Source organism: Anopheles cruzii, chromosome 2, assembly GCF_943734635.1.
Source record: "Anopheles cruzii chromosome 2, idAnoCruzAS_RS32_06, whole genome shotgun sequence".
NCBI lineage: Eukaryota > Metazoa > Arthropoda > Insecta > Diptera > Culicidae > Anopheles > Anopheles cruzii.
The window spans coordinates 56973616-56995739 of record NC_069144.1 but is presented as its reverse complement, the minus strand read 5'-3'; the positions used below and the strand labels follow the sequence as shown (position 1 = coordinate 56995739).

Below are 22124 nucleotides of genomic sequence, written 5' to 3'. Positions count from 1 at the left end.
TGGAGAGTCGAGACGAAGTGCCCCAGTGTCAGAGTGCGTCAGCGGTTGCGAATTGCCGCGATTGTTCCTAACATCGTGCAGAACCGCGAAATCACCCTCAGACCCCCCGTGACACCGACGAACCCTGCGAACCGTATCGTGTTCGCCGCAGCGAGAAAATATTTCCCTTTTAGCATTCGCCCGGTGACATTTGTGAACCGCGGGTACGGGCGGTGTTCCGATGCGTAGGAGCCCGTGAAGTGTGAGTAGAGCGAGAAAGAGAAAACCGAGCGGTTAGAATAAGACGCAATGTATGAGCTTCTTTGAATTGCGGAGGAAAAATAGAACGCTAATAAAGCGTCTTGAATCCCCGTTAACAAGAGCAGTGCGATGTGAAGTTTTGTTTTCGCCGATCCTAGCCCGCTCGGGAGCGATGCTGCTCTTCTCTTGTGGTCCTTAGGAGGCTAGGTCAAGTATCGCGCGAAGTGAAAACGACGCCCACTTCCAGTTTGGCGGGATCCGGGTTTGGTCGGCTTGTGTTTAGGGTAAAGACAATGTTTTTTATGTGTTTTTTTGCTGCTAGCCGTCGCTCGACGTTAGCCACGGTCGCGTAAGCGGTCAACGACAAGTTAGAAGTAACAATAAAGTGCGTGCGTGCGAGAGTGAGAGGGAATAGGTCAACATAAGCGAGCACGAGCGAGCAGATCGCGGGCGAAAAGGCAAATTGCTTGCCATTGCATTATCCTCTTCACTTTACGCTGCCCTCACTTTACGCGGCTTGCTGCTGCTGATGCCTAGAGAGCACGCGAATGCGAGTGTTTGTTGCAAGGAGCCGCACCGCTGCTTGGTGTGCGTGTAAGCCGGCAACAGCAGCGTTGCGCGCGTAGCCCGTGTCGGACAGCGAACCGATGCCGACGTGTGGAAGTGTGTGTGTGACGCGTCTCAGGAACGCGATGAAGCCAGAAAGGGTTCGCGTGGTGCCTAGGACGCGATCGTTGTTTTTTCGTTCGATCGCGCGCGTATCCTGTATTTCCATTAAATTTAATGTTCATCTTGAAAACGATACTATCTGCCAACGTATTTAAGTACGATCATCTTTCTGCTGCGGGACACAAATATTAGTAAACAAGTAGGCCGTGGGAAGAAGTGCATTATTGCTGCTTGAGCAAGAGCCCCTATGTGCCGTTACGTACAGCGCTTTACTATAAGATCATTAGTTCTCTTAATTTATATCGTCTGTTTAATGTGTGCGCATTTTTTGTTTGTGTCTAATTTTTGCAGTTCAATTGTGCGGATTTTTGGTATCATTGCCTGCTGATTTGGTTCGGTGCATTGGTCGTCGCAGAAGCCAGCAAGCGGGACAAACGGCACATAATTAAAGTTAGCAAGAATATATGAATGTACAAATTTGTAAATAATGCATCAATACTAAACCGAGAAGCGCATCCCTATTCGTCGACGGTTTTTGGCACAAGTGTACCGCAAAGCAACAAAATTTCGTGCGCACCGTTCGAACCGCGGGCAGCAACACTTCGTCCGGTCCGGTGGATTGATTGGGGCCAGTGACAACCGACCGCGCAATCTCCGTGGTTAGCTGGCGCAAAAGAAAGAAGTGGCTTCCGCAATTTTCATCGATGCCGCAATTAGCCACATTACCAGCGCACGACTCGGTATCGAAAATAGCAGCCCGACGACCACGAAGACGACGTCGCGACGAACGGCAGCCACGGTAAAGGCGCAACAGTAAACTTCCTCTCGCACACTTCGCGGGACACACCCCGTCACACGACGATAAGGCAGATAACAATTCACTTACTTCCGCCCGAGGAGGGGACCGACCAAAGAAAGAACGCCAGAACGCAGTGTGGAGTGCAGCCCAAAAATGCAGAAGAAAGTAGTGCAACAGCAGCCGCAAGTGCGGAAGGTAATACGATCACACACATCTCCATGGGAACATGGGCGTCTTGGATTTTTTTTGTTACTCTAAAAGCGCCATCGTGGTGCGTAGCTGGTTCAATTCACGCTGTAAGTTGTTCGCACCAAATGCGCGGAAAAGTATGTCTACAAGATGTGTCCAACAGTTCAACTCGTTGCCGCACACATGGTTTCCATATTCCATGGCGCACATGCGGATTGCTGGGAATGAAGAAGTTCACCGATCCGCAAGATCGCCGAGTGGCGTAGCGAGAAGGAAGAGATAACATGGAACACAACGAAAAAAAAAACCAACAGCTTGGCCCGGCCAAAGCGGTGCATTTTCTTCGGCTCGTTATTTTAATACTTGCGCTGTGGAAAATCGTACACAGACGGATGAGGGTATTGATACGAAGCCCGGTACACGACGACGAGAGAGCGAGCAAACCGCGTGTGCATTCATTCGCGGTGCGCGCCAATGTTTGCTTCAGGATCACGTTGACGGTACCGAACGCGCAATGTTATTCATACCAGCCCGTGGAAAGATAAAATATGCATTTTATGGCCATACTTACACCGCGGCTGCATCCAACATAACTTGACGCCAGGCGTGTGTATGAAGAGTCATTTCGAAGCAATAAAAGCGAAGTGTCTACGAAATTGATAGATAATTACGTGAAAACAATCATGATCAGAGTGAATGATTCCAACAACACCAACAAAATGGAAAGCTGTTGATCGTTCGTGGGTTTGACAATATTCTAATATAATACGACTTTACTCACCAAGTCAATAGAGACAATCTGTACATTCAAGTTTTTATCATTTGTCTTTTCTTTCTATCAACAAGTCAAATCGTAGTGAATTCTGAACGTGAAATTATGCATAGAAAATCAAACACTACTATATCTTGTGATGCGATATTTGCGATTCAAAGCGGAATGTTAGACATCTTTTTGTACCCCCAAAGAATATGTCAAAAATATGTTTTGCCATTTGCATCTATTTAACCTCCCGTAGGGTAGCTCTTAGTGTATGATTTCTTTATTTTTTGGCACAGGCGCTTACCATGCTGTATTTTATTCGGCTCGCCATAACCTGACCTGGGGTACAGCATTCGGCGATATTTCACTCGCTTCCATTACCGCGTGAACGTGATAAAGCTGCGTTCTTTACCCGCGGTTGAAAGGCAGTTTGTGTATGCTTATCAACAGTGAGTAAACACTCGTTTGGCAAATGGAGCGAAATTGAATGGGATGATTGTAAAAAAAATATGGATGATTCAGTTTCAATTAATCGTGTTACTAATCTGAAACATGTTGTCATTATTTGTTATTGCTCCACTGCCTACTACAGCGAATAATGCTGAAAATGCTTTTGTTAGAAAAAAACGTAAAGAATATATCATGCTTAGGTAATAAAACCGGTTCAACCGGTTCATCTGTAGCTTCTCCAATGACAATCGAACGCATTAAAGTTGCGTTGAGAGCTGCTGACTTCAAAAGCCCTCTTTTCGAAAAAGGAACATTAAACAGCATCGTGTTGTCACTGAACAGGATCATTCGCCGAGGAAGCGAACCATCCGAAGAATATGATTCTTCCTAAAGTCTCTTTCGTAGACGAGTTCACGTGGTTAAATTCTTTCGTAAGAATGGCTTTAAAAAGCAAATAGTTCCAGCCACAAAAATCCCATTGCCTTCCACCGGTACCCTTTTCCATCTTTTCACGTCGCGCTTTTGCTTGTCCCTTTGTAGGTTTACACTACAACGTCGACGCAACAGCAGCAATCCGCCATGCAGATGAACGCAGTGAAAAAGATTAACAGTCTACTGCAGAGTGGCACGGTCAGCGTTACCGGCATCTCGGGCCAGCAGCGCGTGCCGGCGAAGAAACCACCACCGGCGCCGTCCACGAGCGTCTCCATTACGACCACGACCGCCAACAACTATGCTAGCCGGCAACAGAGATGCTACATTTGCGGAGACCATGCCGGCATCCACGCGACACTTATCTCGGAAGCGTCGACCACCACCACACAGACGGAGTTCGTGGTGAAACTGGCGAAGGTGATCGGTTCCACCTACTCCGTCGTCCTCTCGACCGATGACGTCATCTGCAGGCGCTGCATCACGGTTCTGAACCAGCTCGACAAGCTCGAATCGGAGATGGACCATCTGCGGGCCACGCTGCTCGGGTTTATCCACAAGAAGAATAACATCCCCGATGAGGATCATCTGGGGCAGGGGGCAGGAGGCGCGACCGCAACCGGATCGCCACCGGCCAAAATGGTAAAGCTCACGCACACCAGCACCGCTGGCAGTGGCGGTACGGTGGCGGCCACCACAAGTGCTGGTTTAGCGTACAGCATTAAAGCTGTGGGCCACCAACAGCAGCAGCAGCAACAGCAGCAACAACAGCAGAACGTCGTGATGATGGAAGGCGGCGAAACGGCCACGATAAAAGTATTGACCAGTGCGGGGATGGCCACCGATGCCACCACCGACGTGGTGGAGGCACAGTTATCCAGTATGTTCGAAAAGTCAGGTAGCAACGTGTCGACGACTGGTGGTACCCTCGGCCAGGCAACGATCTTGCACCAGCAGGCGCCACAGCAAATCGTTGTCTCGACCAACAATGGATCCGTGACCGTGAACACACAGGGCGCAGCGGTCGCAACGGCGACGGCCGTGGCCAATGTGGCGAATCGGAAAACCTCCAAGGTGTACCGGTGTTTGTCGTGCGATTTCAAGACGCACGACCTCACCCTGTTCCAGCCGCACTACGAACAGTGCAAACAGATGTCCTCCCAGACGCCGGCGGCCAACACGGTGGGCGCGAATCGTTGCAAGCACTGCAAGAAAGCGTTCAGTTCGTTCGCCCTGCTCAAGCAGCACCACCTGCAGGAGCATCCGTCGCTACCGCTGCCCGGGGTGACGACGGGCCTGCCATCGAAGGCGACGGTTATGACCGCTGGTGGCGGTGTCCAGGAAGGGGTGGTGCAGGCCGGCGTCGCTACGGTGTACTCCTGCAACATGTGCAGCTACCGGACGGCCGAGAAAACGCAGTACGATGACCACCTGCGGAAGCACATCAAGCTGAAGCCGTTCAAGTGTCGCGTGTGTTTGATGCGCTTCGAAACCCGCGAACAGGCCTCGGTACACGCGAAACAGCATCAGCCCGACTACTTCAAGTGTGGCATCTGCAACGTGACGTTCAACAAGCGCGAACTGCTGTTGAAGCATCTCGAGGTGCACGACAACGGCAAAAAGGACGGTAAACTGACGACAACGCAGCAGGTCATCGTGCAGCACCAGCAGCCGGCGGCGGCAGCGGCACAGCAGCAAATGAAACTGGAACTGACCGACTCGACCCAGAAGCTGCTAGATGACACGATCAAAGAGGCGCTCCGGGATTCGATCGATGCGAAAACGATCCAATTCCACACCTGCGGCTCCTGTTCGCTGACATTCCTGAACGAGAAGCTTTACACGCAGCACCTCAAAACGCACGCCGTCGGTGCCGCGGGTGTCGTAACGAGTGCCCCGGCAGGGAGCACCGCCGGTCACGCTCAACAGCAACAGCCCACGGCCAGCCATGCGGTCCAAGTGTTCTCTTCGAACGCCACCTCGACGACCACCACCAATCGGAAGCTAGTCGGTGGCGTAGAAGCCGGAGCAGCAGGACTGATGACGGCGGGCGGTGGCAAGCTTGTGACGACGGCCAACACCGTGACGTCGACGGTCGGAGGTGCCACTGGAGGCCAGTCGCTGAATGCCGGTGCCAGCGCCGTCGGTGGGAACAACTCAATCTCGGACGGTGACCTCGAGAGTATCTTTGAGCGGATGCACTCGGACAAGGCGGTCGTCGAGGGTGGTGCTCCCGGGGCAACGGCCGAGGGTGGCACCATGGTCATCACGAACCAGGACGGTACGACCGAAAATATTTCCTTCAACATAACGATCCCACAACAGCAACAGCAAACGGGTCAGGATGATTCGTTTGTCCAGCAGCACCAACAGTTGGAGGGGAAAATGGTAAGCTTCTGTCTGTTTCGACTGCTTTTACTGTGTACCGGTTGCTTAATCGTGCCCCTTTTCTTCTTCCGTCCGCCCCCCAGGAACAGCAACCGTCGGTGGGAATCGATATGCCCACGCTCGATCAGGGCGATGAGCTGCAGCAGCAGAAGGATCAGCAGCAACAGCAACAGCAGCAACAACAACAGATTAACATGCCGGTCAGTATGCCCAGTCTCGACGATGACGGTGACCAGTCGCAGAACAGTCAAAACTCCAACACCGAAACGGTGCCGATGGAGCTGGACGACATGCAGGGTGCGAACGCACCGTACAAGATCATACTGAACCACGAGTCGGGCCAGTACCTGCACCTGGACAATCACATCCTGACGGACGGTGAGGGCAACCAAATTCTGGTGCAGGGCACGGACAGCGAGCAGATACAGCAGCTGCTGCGGGGCGTCGGCATCGGCGTGGTGATGCAGGGCGGCGAGGGACTGGGCGAAGGCGAAACGATCCAGATGATCAGCTGCGACGGCAACAACCAGATGATACTGGTGCAGGGTGACGACGGACAGGAGCAACTGATTCATCCCTCGCAGCTGAACGCGGACGGCAACATCGTCATACAGCAATCTCAGGAGGGCGAGCTTATGACCACCGACGGGGCCCACATTACGACCGAGGACGGTCTGCAGATCCCGGTGTCGGTGGCGTTTACGACGTCGGGCGAAGTGGATCAGGAGGGCCACCTGACGGTTTCGATGGCCGGCGCCGACGGTGCGGATCACCAGCAGATCCAGCTGCATCTGCAGCAGGCCACCGGCGAGGCTGCCGAAGGGGACGAACAGCAGCAACACCACGAGGCCGGTGACGATGGACACCACCAAGCGACGGCCGCGATCCTGACCGAAGGCGGACAGATCATTCTGCAGAAAGCAGGACCACCCGGCCAGGACGGTCAGCACGAGACTGCGGACCAAACGATGCAGGTGCAGGAAAATAATGCCGATGCCGTGTCCGGGGCCGGTGGCGATGAGAATGGGCCTGCGGAAGATGACGACGAGGAAGAGCAGAACGGAGGGGCGGCCACCAACGGTGGCACGGGCGGCAATACCGTGACGACGATAACGAGCAGTCCGAACGGTATGACGATCACCACCACGACGGTCACCACTCCGGGCGGTACCTCGTCGACGACGGCCACGGTCTCCACCGCCGGCAGTGGCAGTGGTGGTGGCGGAGACACAGCCGACGATCAAATGTTCAACTTTGACGAACTAATTCAACCACAAATAGTGGTCAAACAGCAACAGGTAAACGCAACGGGATTTCATAACGATCGCCCCCAGTTTTAATCTGTGTCTTCTGTTTTAGGTTCATAACTAAGACCTTTTCTCGGGCCCGGGCGGTGCGTGAGCGGCGGAGCGGCCGATACAAAGAGAAATGGGTGAGAAAGGGACAAACTGTGAACAGAAAAGCGGAAACTTTCGCGGAGTTTAGTGTTAGGGAGCTCTAGTATTTTAAGAATTTGATATAAAAATGAAAAACACGCTTCATTGAACAGAAAACTCTAACCACCACACCCCGATACTTCCCCCGTGTCATGTCATGTCCGGGTTTTGGTTGCCCCCCCCCCCCTGCCATTTTTGGCCACATTGTACATACTGCGCGTTGTTTTTTCAACTTTTCTTCAACCCTTGCCCCTCCCGTAAGACACAGTTTAGTGTGGATTATGTGATCCACAGATCCACAGGCCACGCACCAGGGGATGCGGAACATATTCTACTTATTCACTCCAAATAGGGAGATGCCAGAATGTGTCGAAAACTAGTTTACTTAGCCGTGTCGGGTTCTCGTAATGCATGCAAAAGCAATTATTTTCCATTTTTTTTTTCCCCATTTGTTCCCTTACTTTCCGTCGGTGACACCGCCAGTGTGTGTGCGAGGGAAGTACTGTAAAAAGTCAAACAAACACTAGATCATATTAGGGTAAGTGTCGGAAGCGGAACTAACTAGGTGTGTGCTGGCAAAAGGCATGTTCTTGATTCTTTTTTTTTGCTACAGAGAGCGTAAATATAGAAATAAAAAAGTATAATAGTTTAGTTCTTTTTTATGAACGGTAGAGAATACGCGCAGAGCTGAATGTTAACAGAAACGAACACACACGAACACAACCGACTCACAAGCGCTACATCCAAGCGAAGAAATAGACAAACAAATTACAATCCCAATTATTTTAAACAACAAAGGAAGTTATTAGCTTTAAACAGAACTGGACATAGCGAAAGAGAGAAACAGAGTAGGCGGCAAGTGTAGTAGAAGAAACGACATAATTTGCTGACGGGGTTGTGTTTTTTGGTAATCACTGTAGCCCCGTGGAAAGGACAAGCAAGCAGGGAAAGGTCGACGGAGAGTGGCGCATCTCGGCTTCAGGTTTGGGTGCTGCGGGGTCTTTTGAGTAACACTTGAGTTGAAACGGTTGGACGCGTTGATCCGTGGCCATACTGTTTCCGCCACGAATGAAAGGTACCGGTTGGTGTTGCTTGTCCCAATCATAGTAGGCACCGTTCCGGTTGTTGGGACCGATTGCCGCTTAATTTCAAGATTTTTGTAAAGTTTTTCTCGAATGAAGAAAGTAATGTGTGAAAGTTTTCGTCTGAGTGTTTTCTCTGAACTCTCACTCGACACTCGCTAAGAGATAGTGGTCACAGGATATTTTAATCTTGCACCTTACAGTCGGCGATCGTGTTGGCACTGTTGCCACTCGGGTGACAGTTTCCCTTTTGGTTTTCCTTGCGTTTGATAGTATGAAGTTTTCTGCAACAAACAGATAAATAGGCGAATAAACCAAAAAAAATTAAAAAAAACACCAACACGTTCTGCGTTTAATTTGAACCTCGTGAATTCACGCTCTGCGGTAGAACTAGGCAGACTGGAACGTGTAAATATATCTTCAGTGCCCTCCGGAGATGCGTCATCGAGATGCTAGGGGTCTATTGTCGCTTTGCCTATGGGGGCTAAACATTATCAACTAACTGACCCCTGTCACTGACCAACAGAGGTTTATCTCGTAACAATGACGATGCCTGATACACTGGAAAAGAGGAGTTTCAAGTTTTTCGCTTTAATTTCCGTAGACTTTAGTTGATTAAAACACCGATACAAGAAATAGGAAGAAAATGTATGAAATAATGAAAAAGAAGAATAAAAGGAGAATAAAAAAAATACAAAACTAACCTCTAAGAGTAGCCCGTATCTCGTATAATAAGTAAAAGCCCAAGGAACCAAGCACACAGTGGCGCAAACGCAAGTACGTTATCAATTTGGCATAGACACACATACACACATGGACTAACCCAGCCGAACAGAGAGACGAGCGCCAGAGGGTTGCATACGGCGCCAGTTTTATCGTTTCGTCATCAGTTAGGGAAGAATTATTTAAAAATCTTTACCTAGGCGTTAAGGATTTATGCAAAATAAATGTTGCAAAGAGCATTGAAGAGCAAAAAAAAGGAAAAGTGTGTGCGGCCGGCCCGGGACCATGTTTCGCGCGCCACACTGGTGCCGAAGATCCGAATGTCTACTTTCTTTCAGATAATGTTGCAAGAAGCAGCTTCGAAAATTAAACACCTTTATTAGGAAACGGCCGCGTCGGACTAGAAGGACTTGCCCCGCACGACTTGCCGGACCCAAAGCCATGTGGTGAATCCTGACAGGCTGAACCAGGTAACGATGTACGAAAGGTGCTCGTTCCGGAGTGTGACGCGCGTCTGTCCGCCGACCGGCCCGTTCGCCACGGTCGATGCGGCCGTCGCATCGATAAAGTACGGTTCGGTATCGCGCAGCTCGGCCATTTTCGGCACATCTCGGAACAGGAAAATGGCACCCCGTTGCTGGGGTGTAAACTGGGGTCGATTTTCGGGCAACCGAACCACACCGTCCAGCTCGACCGTGCCAGCAATCTGACCCTCGGGGCGTGTTTTCGGATCGAGATACCGTTTCGGTACCCAGCCCCGGTTGACGAGAATTTTGTCACTGCAAAGTGGCCCGCAAAAAGGGCGTTGTTAGATGGTGGACGCCGGATGCAAGCGCTGGCTACTGGCTTCGTACTCACTCTCGCCCTTCCAGCTTGAACGGCGTTATCACCAGATATCCTATCGACGCTTCCCTCTGCGAGAACAGGCCACCGGCCGTTTTACTATCACCATGCTGAAGGCAGCCTCTCGGGCCCAAGTGCAGTTCCTGATCGTGCAGGAACTTCCCGCGGACCGTTACCGTCTCGTACTCCATACTGTTCAGGTCATCTAAACTGTCGAAACAGAGGAAATAGAGTGACATATTTCCCTAGCCGTCGATAGGCGACGAACGGGTGAGTGCACCTACTTGTCCGGCATTGGGACGGGTTGCAAATGAATTTTACGCTCCAGTTCCCGTATCAGGTTTTCCTTCCACTGCTTTCGATACACTTGCCAGCAGCCCAGACCGAATGCGGTCGCTGGAATAATCTACCCAACAGAAGAATGGTGCTGTATGAAAATAATAGGAAATCGGGCTGTTGCTGTGCCGTGACCGCCATACCAGGAGCCCCCATCCAAACGGAGTAACAGTGTTGCCGTGGTTAGTTTGCGAAGTCTTCATTGTCGGTGGAGGCGAAATTCGTGCCTTTGTGCGCGTGTGGATCGCACATCTGTTAACTAAATAGGCGCCACAGACCGCCACCCGGGGTCTCGTCAGCGTTTTGAACATGGCTTTATACTTTTACCTTCTTTTTATTGCACAACACCACCGGTCGCCGAGAATGCAATGTTTACTTTGATTTGTTTTGATCCGTTTGACAATTGAGCTAGTGAGAGAGAGAGTGAGTAAAGTGAGCTGTGAGCAGTGTGTGCGAACGGTGAGTGAGATTTAACCTTTGGAGCTGTGATATGTTTGAATCTGTTCGAAACAAACCGAAATTCGTCAGGCTTCAAATAATGCACCAGATTAGCCGAAGATCACGTTTGGCAGTGATGTTACCAGATATTTATTCACATCCACCAGAGCATCGATCACACTACGATGAGGATCGAATGTTTCGAGGGGTGTTCACTCTGTCGGTGTCCAGCATAGAATCACTGTCGCGCTTGAGAGTTTCCGTGTTTTTGCACACAAATATATTTCTCCTGCTATAATCACTTGCTCATCACGCTGTCTGTCTTATCGCATGCATCAATGAGTCGGGCAATGGTTTTCGTGGATATAAAAAAGGAACGCTGCTTGTTCCGCGCCACTACCGAGGGGTTTGGATAAAGTACACTCGTCTTACAAACTACGCCAATTGTTACATTGCAAGCAATCAACAACCTTTCGTGGCTGTGGGAAGCTACGATGCTCGTCTCAACGCACGCGTGCGCTATTTCTTAATCGCGTATAGAAACAAAATACTAAATAAGTGCCCTTTGGTGGACGCGTTCGTTCGGACACAACAAAATGCAAGAAATACTACCGCCAAAAGCTGGCCTATGAGAGGATGGCAAGGATAATTATACATCCTTTCCTTTACACATCCACGCTTCGCTTACCATCCTATAGCGCTCGATAAAGCCACCCTACTGGCGAATTGTTACGATCTAGAGGACTACATAACTAGCGAGTATATAGATAAGGTGCAGAGAGAGGGAGGGAAGGTTAGCGAGAGATAGAAGCGTCCGTTCAATGCAGCAGTCGGTGTCGGTTCGGGATAGTCTGAAGGATCGCGATCGTCCGATGTTCTGTGATGTGGGAGGGCGTGATGTTTGTTTGGGGAAGGGAAAGTCGATGGAAGGGCTCGATGTCAGTAGTAATACTTTCGATCTTCCGGTGGTATCGTTAAGTGATCACCGTCATCACCGGTGCCATCGCTTCCGGCGGGACTTTTGGGCGTCCCGGAGTTCGCGTGGCGTACGTTGCGCACAAAGCGACACCCAATCTGGCACCGATGCGGTTCCGGCGGTGGCGGTGGCGGTGCTCCGTCGTACGGCCGTTGGTACAGCTGTAACCGGTGCCTGGGAGAGGTTTGCGGCTGTTGTGCTTGTTGTTGTTGTTGTTCGAAGGGCTTCAAAGTTCCGGTGCAATCCAGGCGCATAAAGCATTGCCACCAGCCGGCAGCGGCTTCGTTCGACAGCAACCGCTGACCGAAGGTGGCTCCGAAAGGAAACAGTTTCCTCTGTCCCGCACCCGGAAGGCGACTGTCATCATCTTCGTCGTCGTCATCATCATCGTTGTCGTCGCTGTCGTCGCTGTGGGCGCGGTTAATGTAATAATCTACTGGCGAAGCGATGTCACTAGCGGTACTATCTACGAGGCAGCAAAGCTACTAGGCCTGCGCCACGTCTCCCCCACCCGCGCAGTGTCCGTTCGTGAGAGAAGGAGCGGCCGCCGCCGCCGCCGCGTGGCCGGCAGTCCCGTTGGCCAGCTGCTGCGGCGACAACCGCTTGCCGATCGTTTGCACGTGGAACCCGATCTGTTGCAGCTTCTCGTGCGGCAGTATCTTGCGGCCGTCGAAGATGTACGCCGGTTTCATCATCGACGCGTAGATACGCTCATAGTTCAGACTCTGTGGGAAGACAACGAAAGGGAAGGGAACAACGGGAAGAAGATGGTTAGAAACGGGCGGCGGCACGGCACCAAAAACGGGCGGCAAGCTGCTGGGGTTGCCGGTAGCAGCGGCTTTCGGCCGCGGATGACATACGACAAACTCATCCCACTCGGTGCAGACGACGAGGGCGTGCGTGCCGCGCACCGCATCGTACGGATCGGCAAAGATCTGCACGGCACGCTTCACGTGCTCCGGACTGTCGGTCACGGCCGGGTGCGTCAGATCGGCCAGGATCTGCTCCGGTTCCACCTTCGGGTCGTACACGTTCAGCTGGGCGCCCTCGTCCAGCAGCGTCCGACAGACGGCGATGGCCGGCGTTTCGCGCGTGTCGCCCGTGTTCTTCTTGAACGCGAACCCGAGGATCGAGATGCGCTTATCGGTGACGGTGTTGAACAGACACTCGATGATCTTCTGCGAGAAGCGCGTCTTCTGGTAGTCGTTCATGTCGATCACCTGCTGCCAGTACGCGGCCACCTCCGGCAAGTTGAGGCCCTCGCAGATGTACACCAGGTTCAGGATGTCCTTCTGGAAGCAGCTGCCACCGAAGCCGACCGATGCCTGCAGAAACTTGGGCCCGATCCGCGAATCGAGCCCGACGGCACGGGCCACTTCCGACACGTCCGCACCCGTCGCTTCGCAGACGGCCGACAGTGAGTTGATGGAGGAGATGCGCTGCGCGAGGAACGCGTTCGCGGCCAGCTTCGACAGCTCCGAGCTCCAAGTGTTGGTCGTGATGATGTTCTTCTTCGGTATCCAGTGTTCGTACACCCAGCACAGCTTCTCGATCGCTGCCTGGCCCTCGGCCGACTGCTCGCCCCCGATCAGCACACGGTCCGGCTTGAGCAGGTCCTCCACGGCCGTGCCCTCGGCCAGAAACTCCGGGTTCGACAGGATGTCGTACTTGACGCCCGGTTTGTGGTTCGCCTTCAGGATGTGCATGATGCTTTCGGCGGCCCGCACCGGCACCGTACTCTTTTCCACGACGATTTTACTGTTCTGCGACATTTCGGCGATCATCCGGGCGCACCCTTCGACAAACTTCAAGTCGGCCGCACGGCCCCGCCCATTGCCGTACGTTTTCGTTGGCGTGTTGACGGAGATGAAGATCAGCTCCGCTTCCCGGATCGCCGTCTCGACGTCGGTGGAGAAGAAGAGATTTCGGTTGCGGCACTGGCGCACCACCTCGTCCAGGCCGGGCTGTTCGGAAGAGCAAACGAGAGGAAAGCCATTAAAAACGCGAACACGTACCGTCAGAAACAGAATTCAGAACCACTCCGCGGCGCGTGTGAGTCATTCCGAACCGGTCAAAATTTGGAACAACGAACGCTACGAGGAACGCTAAATAAAACGATAATGATGACCGATGTATTGCCACCGTGGCCATCATTATTATACCTCTGAAGAAATACCTTCACGGGTACGTCATACACCGCCGGTACATCCCCTTTGCGGCGAGCGGAACATATTAAGCGACCCACTTACTCATCTCTGATTCCAGTTCCGTTTGGAATGGGATTCGATCATCACTTCAGAATTTGCTTACACCATTAAGTGCATAATTAATTGCAGATAAGCAGGCTTGGCGTAGCAGGCCTGGAAAACCTTGCTTACTCACGAATTGCTCAACGATAAGCTTTTACAACGACCGCTTTTATCAATTCACTCAATCTCTGACTCGGTTCGCAACGGGCTAAAAAGGGAGGCTCGTGATCGTGACGTCGTCTGCAGAGCAGATAGTAGCACTGTGTAATGGTAGATTAACACCTTTGGTCAAAGTGGCGTCCCGTTCCATCGAGCAATGAACCTTGGAACGGCTATGGTCGGGCGATTTTGCATTTGGCTCACAACAGACGATGTCGTCCGAATACATGACACTAGCCATCGAAGTAACGGTCGACTAAATAAACACCAAATCACGGTTGTCAAAGAGCGGCTTTCGGGTAACATGTAACGAAACAGCCATGACATACTTCGCCCTACAACTCAAACTAAAAATCTTTCAGGTGCGTTGAGACATCGTTAAAAGACCATTAAAATATTAAAGCTCACATTCAAATGCTCGATTCTAGTAATTTAAATAAATAAATTGATTAAAACTCGTATTTTAGGTTGTATGAATAAAACCGAGAACTACAATTTTCAAAACCAAATTAAGGTCATGCCAATGGCCGGGTAGCCACTGAACACGAAAAATAAACAATCCTCCCGCTTGCTACCAACGGCCCAAAAACGTCAAAATCAACAACGCGAACCCCTTTACTCAATCCCTGACGCCATGATGTAACACTAAACGCGGAATAAGTGAGTGGTTTATTTATTTCTGCTTCGTGGTTGGTGTGCTTCAGTTTTCGGGTTCCCCGGTTGCAGTTTCCCCGCATCCCGGCCTCGCGGCACCGCACCGGTCACGGGGCGAAATTAGAAATTATGAAACCGTGAGTCAATATTTAGAGCCGGCCATCGATCATAGCGGTGCCGAAATAGGGCGAATACGGCGGGCGGCGAGGGTATGGAAATGGGAGATTACATCGCTCAGCCTCGGGGCATCGGTCGGCGAAGTGCCATTAAAACGCCGATCGAGCGACCGACCGACACACGTTCTGAAGTTGTTAATTTAGCCGCCGGCACGGGACTTTACAAGCTTTTGTCCGCCCGCCGGTTGTAGGTCATGTCAACATTTAAAATCCATCGAAAAACCGATCGACAACCTGGATCGCACGAGACAAGGACCTCAGAATGGTGGCTTCCACACCAATGCGCATACCAATATGTGCTGGACACAGTCACAGTTTTAGGGCATACATTGTGTTGGGTTGTGGATTGAAACAGTGGCGCCATGCTGACACGCGATGGTACGGGCCGACAAGAGACACGGGATGGCCCCACGGTCAATGCCAACGAATGCGCGGCTGGTGGCGGTTTCGACGGTGCATCGAAACGACGACGACGACGAAGGAATTATGATGGACACTCGCCCCGCTTAGTCCTGCCGCGTCTGCCGGAATGTCGTCAGATTGGCAACATGTGGCGACACGAACGATGAAAAATGCAACAATCTGCAGATTCGCAGCTCCCTAGAGCGATGAAAAGTTTTTCTTTTCGAGGCGAACGGTCCTTTTTTCTTTTTAGCAGAATAAAACCATATAAGGATTGAGACTTAAACGGTTTTCTCTTTTTGTAGGAAACGGATCCTTCCTTAATTCCACCATTATTAAAAATTATTTCTTGCTAAACTGTGCTTGCTTGCTTGCCTGTGTGGTTGAATTACATTTTGAATTTTTTTTGAGTAGAACCTCCACAAAAGATCTGAATTCCGGCCAACAAAATGTCAACGTATCGTTGTGTTCTAAGAGCAATCTCCGACAGTGAAAGAGAAACAGCAGACAGCCTCTCGTTGTGATAAGATCGCTTCCGTTCCGTTAGGTCGTCCGTGGAATGAGGCTTCGGAGAAAAATGCTCGTTACTATTTTTGCGACCACAAACTACGGACACTGGTGCTCTTCTTATCACGTGCGGTGGCGAAGCAAAGGTCTCGCGGAACGAAACGGCGCTTACTCACTTTGGTAAACAAATTTGCTACAAAATGTTGCTTTTGGTAATCCCTCGCGGAGTGCCCCCGAATCCCTCGATTTCATGTAACACCGTATTAAACGGTACAGCTCGAGTATCAATTAGCGGTATTAAAAGAGAACTTGTTTGCTTACACTCAAGTGGAAAGTCCGCTTAAAAGCAGTTACGAGAAGCATTTTAATTGAAGAGGTTTCAATGAGCCCAATTGAATAATGCACCAGCAATGAGGTGATAACAGATCGTCGACTTCTCATCGGAAATACGATGATCACTAACTTTTAAAACAAGTCAAAAAATACCTTTGTAGCGGCATCGTTTACCGAGGCCAATTGATTGGGCCAATCTTGTAAGACGCACCCTGAGACTTCCCTTACGGAAAACACCAATGGCCATGCAAAATTTTGGAGATATTCAACATAATTTACATGTCACTCCAGCACTCCCGCAATGGATCTCCGGCTTCACATTGAATTTCTCGAAAACTGGTTTCCTTTTGTCTAACACGCGGACCGGTTCGGGGGCTCTTCGTTGCTCATCCGAGTTAGACGACCATGGAGACCTCTTCCCAAACGCGCCAATTTGCCGCGAAAAACAGCGAACAGCGAACGCAAACGGTTCGGAGCGATTATGTGTGCGAAGCTGACCTTAACCGACTTATGAAAACGACACTGCGAGAGACGCAAACGGCGGCGTTGGGGGTACGATACCGTCAACGGAACGGAAACCGAGCTGGCACGAGGCGTTCCTTCAACTTCAAAACAGCCGCTACGATCATTTAAAAATATCCGAACGGATATTACGTTATTCAAGGGGGGTGCGCCTTTTGGACGCTTGTCGTGGTACATGAAAATGCTTGCAAGTTTCGGCCAAAACAGTGAGTTTCATGATTAGTAGAACTGATGCACGATGTACGTTAAATTCTATTTGTTCCTCGTGTATCTTCCGACAAACCTCCACCTTTTTCCTCGTGCCAACTGAAATAATGAATTCCTCCGTCGCGAAAACATTGTCATAAAATCTGTATCCGTGGCCAACAAGCAACAATTTCAAATAATGCTCACCTCGTAGATGGGCAGTTTGTCCGAGTTCCACTGGGCTATCCGTTCGGTGCTGCGATCGACGACCGTTATTTTGATGTCCGGACACTTCAACGCCATCACGCTGCAGGTTGGCCCACCGACGTAGCCGGCCCCGATGCAACATATCTTCGAAATGACCATCTTCTGGCGATTCTAACTACAGAGCGGGGTCCGGCGATGAGTTATTGCCTTTTCTCGTTAAACCGACCGTCAATTCACCGTCCACTTCTCTCCTGGTTGCGTCCCACCAGTTTCACTCGTTTCACTCGTGTGGTGCCAGCAAATAGTAAGTTGCCATGCAGACCTGGGACACACTCGTAATTTTTCACACCCTTTCGCGCAAAACAAAACGAAACCGGCTACACCGTGGGCCTCCTCTCTAATCCTGCGCACATCCAGTCACACCGAAGGCTCCTCGCCGAATGATCGCGATCTTACCACGATCCGGATCGTAAGACGGATCAAGCCCACCAGCCCACCATCAGAGCGTGTTTTGGAGCGTGATCGCGAAAGAGCCCCTTCGGGCGATCGGTTGGCGTGCTGGAAAGAGAAACAACGGGGAAAGAAAAGTGAAAACAAAACAATAAATGTGAACTTTTGGGGTGTAAAAACTTTCGTTAATCCTTTCACCACTATTTTACAGTGCAGTAATAGCACTGCAATAAAATGGCACTAGAGATTGTGCAATGTTAGTTCCAATCGACGGCATCAAACAAAAATCTATTTCACTGTAAAAACGCTGCATATTCATGGGACTCTGACGTAGTGATCAACAGCTAGTGATAAAATGGAACATGGTCACGAAGTATTATAGTCCGACCCACAGCAAAAAAAACAAGGTTGCCGGTCGTTGGGCTAATGCTTCGACCCTCAACAGGGATGTTTGTCCTTCACAAATTGAGCAGATATCAAATTCAAATCCATGATGGTGATGATCACTAACCCTCTCGCTTCGCTCGCGAGTCGCCGAAAAAAGTGGCAACCCACATCAGCGGGGTCTTCATTTTTGGGCGATTTCGATTATGCAACGCCAGGGAGGTCGACCAACGCCTTGGGGGGCAGAGGCCATACCTACCGGTACAGAAACGCCGTGTGTAGAAAGTTTAATATATGGCCTACGCGCGTGTCTCCCGAACAAACGGCCAACGGTGAACACGTGCGGATGCAAAGTTTTAGGACTCATTGATTGGGCCGCAAGTGATGGATTTTGGGGTGGGAATCGGCCGATGGATCGTAAAAGGACGATGGCGGTTGATACGGCTGGCCGCTTTGCACAGCATGATTGATGCTACCCAAATAGCATCGCTGTTATCGTGTCAATGACGGCATACGTCTCAAATCGAGCCGCCAACGAGGAATCATACTTCAAAAATGCAGTCAACACTAAGGGTGGTACTTTTCGTTTCGCCTTTGATTGGGCAATCATCATTAGTGGTAGTCACATACGCGATGAGTTTAATTTCAAACCTTCAATACTCGCTTCGGCTTTGGATAGGACCGTAGATTGATTCGGAACGAGGAAGCACCACAAAAGGGTGCTCTAAAGAGAAACTCAAAAATGTTTTGTACTTTATGTTACGTATTGACGTATTTTATTTTTTAATGAAAAAGCCCTTTTCTTTTAAAGTTGAATAAATCGATTCCATTCCTCCAAAGCAGCTGCCAGAAGGCCGAATCAATTGAATTTAACAAATAATTGGATACATCGATAAATGTATCAACCGATGGCAACCGGAGGACAACAGTACGGGGCCTGCAATTAAATTTAATTGAAAAGCTGAACTTTAACCGAAGTTTGACGACTCGTGGAGCGTAAATTACGCACGCACGAACCATAAAAATCACACATAATTAGACCGAAAAATGCACAACACGGTGCGTGCCATTGATTTGCCTAATTTTCCCGGTGCCCCACCTGGTGGCGCTTCTATGAAGGACCTAGCAGGGTACGAAAATAAGCTACCTTCGCAGTCCGAGGCGGGGAAAGAGCGATCCAAAAGATGGACAGAGTCCTGCCCCCGGCGAGCTACCAGAGAAGCCCGCGGACCGAGTCCGGGGTCGTTCGAGAGAGAGAGATAGAGAAGAGGAAAGAGCAGTGGACCGGTTAAAGACGGAGCGAAACTATTGCAACGGCACCGTGCGTTTCTCAAGGCCACAAGTTCAAGAACACTTGCCGCGTGGAGGAAATCGATTCTTCGGGCGGAGCAGCCGCACTTTCCGTGAAGGCGGTGCGGGCTCCTGCGGATCAATCCCGCCGGAGACCCCGGCTCTGCCGCAGCAGAGAGCGTGGAGGTTGCTGCGGTTCAGAATGACCGGCCGGGGGGGCTCTTGGTATGTGCGCCATCTGCTTTGCCCTTAAGCTAACTGACATTCAGAAAGCTCGGCAAGAAGATTGAGTTTCCGAGCCTGCTGCCCGCATGGATTGGCCCCAAAGTCCAAAGGGGTGTACGGTATAAATCGTGTACCCCCCACACGCGCCATTATCCAATTCCATTCCATTCGGGGTCGCGAGCCCCGCGCGCCGGCCAGCGCACCCCCAGAACGCGGTGCTGATGGAAGGCACGTTATTTTAGGGCCTCGATTTGACTGACTCTCGTTTCGCTGTGTTGAGTGGCCTTGGCCTCGCGAATGACGAACGGACAATTGTGCATATTATAGACTGCAGTATGCTCTTCTGTTCTTGGTCTGAGTGTTTGTCTGTGTGTGTGTGTGATGGTGCCCTACGTCAGCCACTTCCGTCCTCGGCATTCCCTGCGATTAAGTTGCCGTTTCGTTTCGTTTCGTGGCTCACAAAAGAACTACAAAGTTTATCAGCAATTTGGTGCGTTCAAAGCGACCAGTACTATCGCAGCATAGTGACACATTGGTAAATAGAAAATCCAACGTTTCGTTATCGTTTCCGACGGATTCGAGTGCAAACGAGGCATCGTTCTGATATCGTATTTTCACGGAATCGTGCTCGCTGTTGCACGGGGAATGCACAACCGCAGTGTGCGCACGTGTGAAACTGAGGTGGGCAATTCGCCGTTCCGCGAGATAATGTCCAACTATCAGGCTTTAATGCAGTTGCGACAGTGTATTGCTCATCCACGGGGGGGTCTTTTGTTTACCTTTGGTTTACTGGTGGATCTAGTTACTGGCCCATTATGCACGTAGCCGGAACAGATTGTAGTAGGCTGCGATAGTCCACTGGCACCTGGCACCCACTCGCGCGAAACAATCGAACGGCAACGATTGTTAACCCGTACCGGACAGAACAACGGCTCAACTCAGCTTCGTGGTGCTGTGCGACGGACGACGCGATTTGCACTGACATTTGCCGCAGCGTGACTGAGATTTGCCTGAGGAGCGCCGCACCGAGCATCAGCTGACTTTGACAGCACGTGAGCAGTGAGGAAGCTAGCTTCGGTCACAGCGTGGACTGAAGTCCTGGGGGAAAGGATATGTATCATTTTCGGAAGTTAATCGATAAACATTTCTTTCACGGATGTTAATTTTGAGTAGTGTTTCATTCATATGTTTGCCTATTGATCACCGCTACTACAGAAAATTCTGATATTTGCTTCGGTCAACCGCTACTCACATCTCACACTCATCGACTCACCGTTGACGTTACGTCTCACACCAACACGATCAAAAATGTGGCGCCGGGAAACATAAACAATAAGTTGAACGCACATGTTTTAAGTTAGAAACAGCGTTCTGCTAATCTTAACTATGGACAACACCGCGGAACCGCCAGTTGCTAAGGAAGCTGTGCTGCAGGAAAGCACAAAACTACCAGCGGACACCCCGAAAGTGCACGGTTACGATTGGAACAATGGGTATGACTACGAAAAGCTGTTCAGCACATACGTTCACAGTGGTTTTCAGGCAACGAATCTTGGCCTGGCAATCGAGGAAATCAACAAAATGGTACGGACATTATCATTCACGACGAATAAAGATTAATTTCTGTGCTTTCTCCTGTCCAGATTGCTGCACGTCGCATTCCTCTCCCCGAAGACAAGTTTGACGAGCACGAGGAGGACGAATTCATCCGGCGCCGGTCGAGTTGTACTATCTTTTTGGGCTACACCTCCAACATGGTTTCGGCCGGTGTACGAGAAACGATCCGATTCTTGGCAGAGCACCGTATGATCGATTGCATTGTCACCACGGCGGGTGGCATCGAGGAAGATCTTATCAAGTGCCTTGCACCAACGTTTCTCGGTTCGTTTGAGTTGGACGGACGAGAGCTGCGCGAACGGGGCATTAATAGGATCGGCAATCTGTTGGTACCGAACGAAAACTACTGTAAATTCGAAAACTGGGTCATACCGCTGCTGGATGAGATGCTCGTTGAACAAAGGACGCGAGGAACACTTTGGACACCATCCAAAGTAATTGCACGGCTTGGCGAACGGATCAACGACGAATCGTCGATCTATTACTGGGCCGCAAAGAACCGTATCCCAGTGTTCAGTCCGGCCCTGACGGACGGCAGCCTCGGGGACATGATGTACTTTCACTCGTACCGGAATCCGGGCCTAGTGGTCGACATTGTGTCCGACTTGCGGCGGCTCAATACGATGGCCGTAAAAGCGGTTCAATCCGGAATGATTATTATCGGCGGTGGCGTGATAAAGCACCACATTTGCAACGCGAATCTGATGCGTAACGGCGCGGACTATTCCGTGTTCGTTAACACTGCGTCCGAGTACGATGGAAGCGATAGTGGTGCGCGGCCGGATGAGGCCATATCGTGGGGTAAAATCAAAAAGGATGCAACGCCGGTGAAGGTGTACGCGGAGGCCAGCTTGGTGTTTCCTATACTAGTTGGTGAAACATTCGTGAAGGACCACTTCCGTACGAAATAAACTGCGACGAAAAAGAAGGAAAATATATTTTCATTTGAACGGTTTGAAAATTCGAAAACTTAAACTTATCTTGAAAAATAAAAATCGGGTT

The 22124-nt window shown here is 50.6% G+C and overlaps 4 protein-coding genes across 4 annotated transcripts; 2 read left to right on the top strand and 2 right to left on the bottom strand.

Annotated features, from left to right (window-relative positions):
* Nucleotides 1-1688: 1688 nt before the first annotated feature.
* Nucleotides 1689-9400, top strand: LOC128277304 (uncharacterized). The gene is made up of 5 exons (XM_053015749.1): nucleotides 1689-1903; nucleotides 3648-5621; nucleotides 5658-5927; nucleotides 6011-7225; nucleotides 7287-9400. The coding sequence occupies exons 1-5, from the start codon at nucleotides 1862-1864 to the stop codon at nucleotides 7296-7298; spliced, it is 3513 nt and encodes a 1170-aa protein (XP_052871709.1). The 5' UTR covers nucleotides 1689-1861; the 3' UTR covers nucleotides 7299-9400.
* Nucleotides 9401-9544: 144 nt separating this feature from the next.
* On the bottom strand, nucleotides 9545-10495 carry LOC128267588 (SURF1-like protein). The gene is made up of 3 exons (XM_053004465.1): nucleotides 10296-10495; nucleotides 10027-10221; nucleotides 9545-9947 (listed from the first exon to the last, which is right to left on the bottom strand). The coding sequence occupies exons 1-3, from the start codon at nucleotides 10304-10306 to the stop codon at nucleotides 9569-9571; spliced, it is 585 nt and encodes a 194-aa protein (XP_052860425.1). The 5' UTR covers nucleotides 10307-10495; the 3' UTR covers nucleotides 9545-9568.
* A 464-nt stretch (nucleotides 10496-10959) lies between these two features.
* On the bottom strand, nucleotides 10960-20386 carry LOC128277724 (UDP-glucose 6-dehydrogenase). The gene is made up of 4 exons (XM_053016229.1): nucleotides 20285-20386; nucleotides 17157-17714; nucleotides 12622-13725; nucleotides 10960-12486 (listed from the first exon to the last, which is right to left on the bottom strand). The coding sequence occupies exons 2-4, from the start codon at nucleotides 17313-17315 to the stop codon at nucleotides 12247-12249; spliced, it is 1503 nt and encodes a 500-aa protein (XP_052872189.1). The 5' UTR covers nucleotides 17316-17714; nucleotides 20285-20386; the 3' UTR covers nucleotides 10960-12246.
* A 505-nt stretch (nucleotides 20387-20891) lies between these two features.
* On the top strand, nucleotides 20892-22033 carry LOC128268016 (probable deoxyhypusine synthase). The gene is made up of 2 exons (XM_053005004.1): nucleotides 20892-21089; nucleotides 21149-22033. The coding sequence occupies exons 1-2, from the start codon at nucleotides 20892-20894 to the stop codon at nucleotides 22031-22033; spliced, it is 1083 nt and encodes a 360-aa protein (XP_052860964.1).
* The last annotated feature ends 91 nt before the right edge of the window (nucleotides 22034-22124 follow it).

What these genes read in the sequence shown, in the direction of transcription:
- LOC128277304 (XM_053015749.1), top strand. Translation starts at nt 1,862, where the DNA reads ATGCAGAAGAAAGTAGTGCAACAGCAGCCGCAAGTGCGGAAG. An exon ending in TTGTGACGACGGCCAACACC is followed by an intron (nt 5,622 to 5,657) that starts GTGACGTCGACG and finishes ACTGGAGGCCAG; the next exon opens with TCGCTGAATGCCGGTGCCAG. An exon ending in AACAGTTGGAGGGGAAAATG is followed by an intron (nt 5,928 to 6,010) that starts GTAAGCTTCTGT and finishes TCCGCCCCCCAG; the next exon opens with GAACAGCAACCGTCGGTGGG.
- LOC128267588 (XM_053004465.1), bottom strand. An exon ending in TTCAAGCTGGAAGGGCGAGA is followed by an intron (nt 9,948 to 10,026) that starts GTGAGTACGAAG and finishes GCCACTTTGCAG; the next exon opens with TGACAAAATTCTCGTCAACC.
- LOC128277724 (XM_053016229.1), bottom strand. Translation starts at nt 17,315, where the DNA reads ATGGTCATTTCGAAGATATGTTGCATCGGGGCCGGCTACGTCGGTGGG. An exon ending in ACAAACTGCCCATCTACGAG is followed by an intron (nt 13,726 to 17,156) that starts GTGAGCATTATT and finishes TCTTCCGAACAG; the next exon opens with CCCGGCCTGGACGAGGTGGT. An exon ending in CCGAGTGGGATGAGTTTGTC is followed by an intron (nt 12,487 to 12,621) that starts GTATGTCATCCG and finishes GTCTTCCCACAG; the next exon opens with AGTCTGAACTATGAGCGTAT.
- LOC128268016 (XM_053005004.1), top strand. Translation starts at nt 20,892, where the DNA reads ATGGACAACACCGCGGAACCGCCAGTTGCTAAGGAAGCTGTGCTGCAG. An exon ending in TCGAGGAAATCAACAAAATG is followed by an intron (nt 21,090 to 21,148) that starts GTACGGACATTA and finishes TCTCCTGTCCAG; the next exon opens with ATTGCTGCACGTCGCATTCC.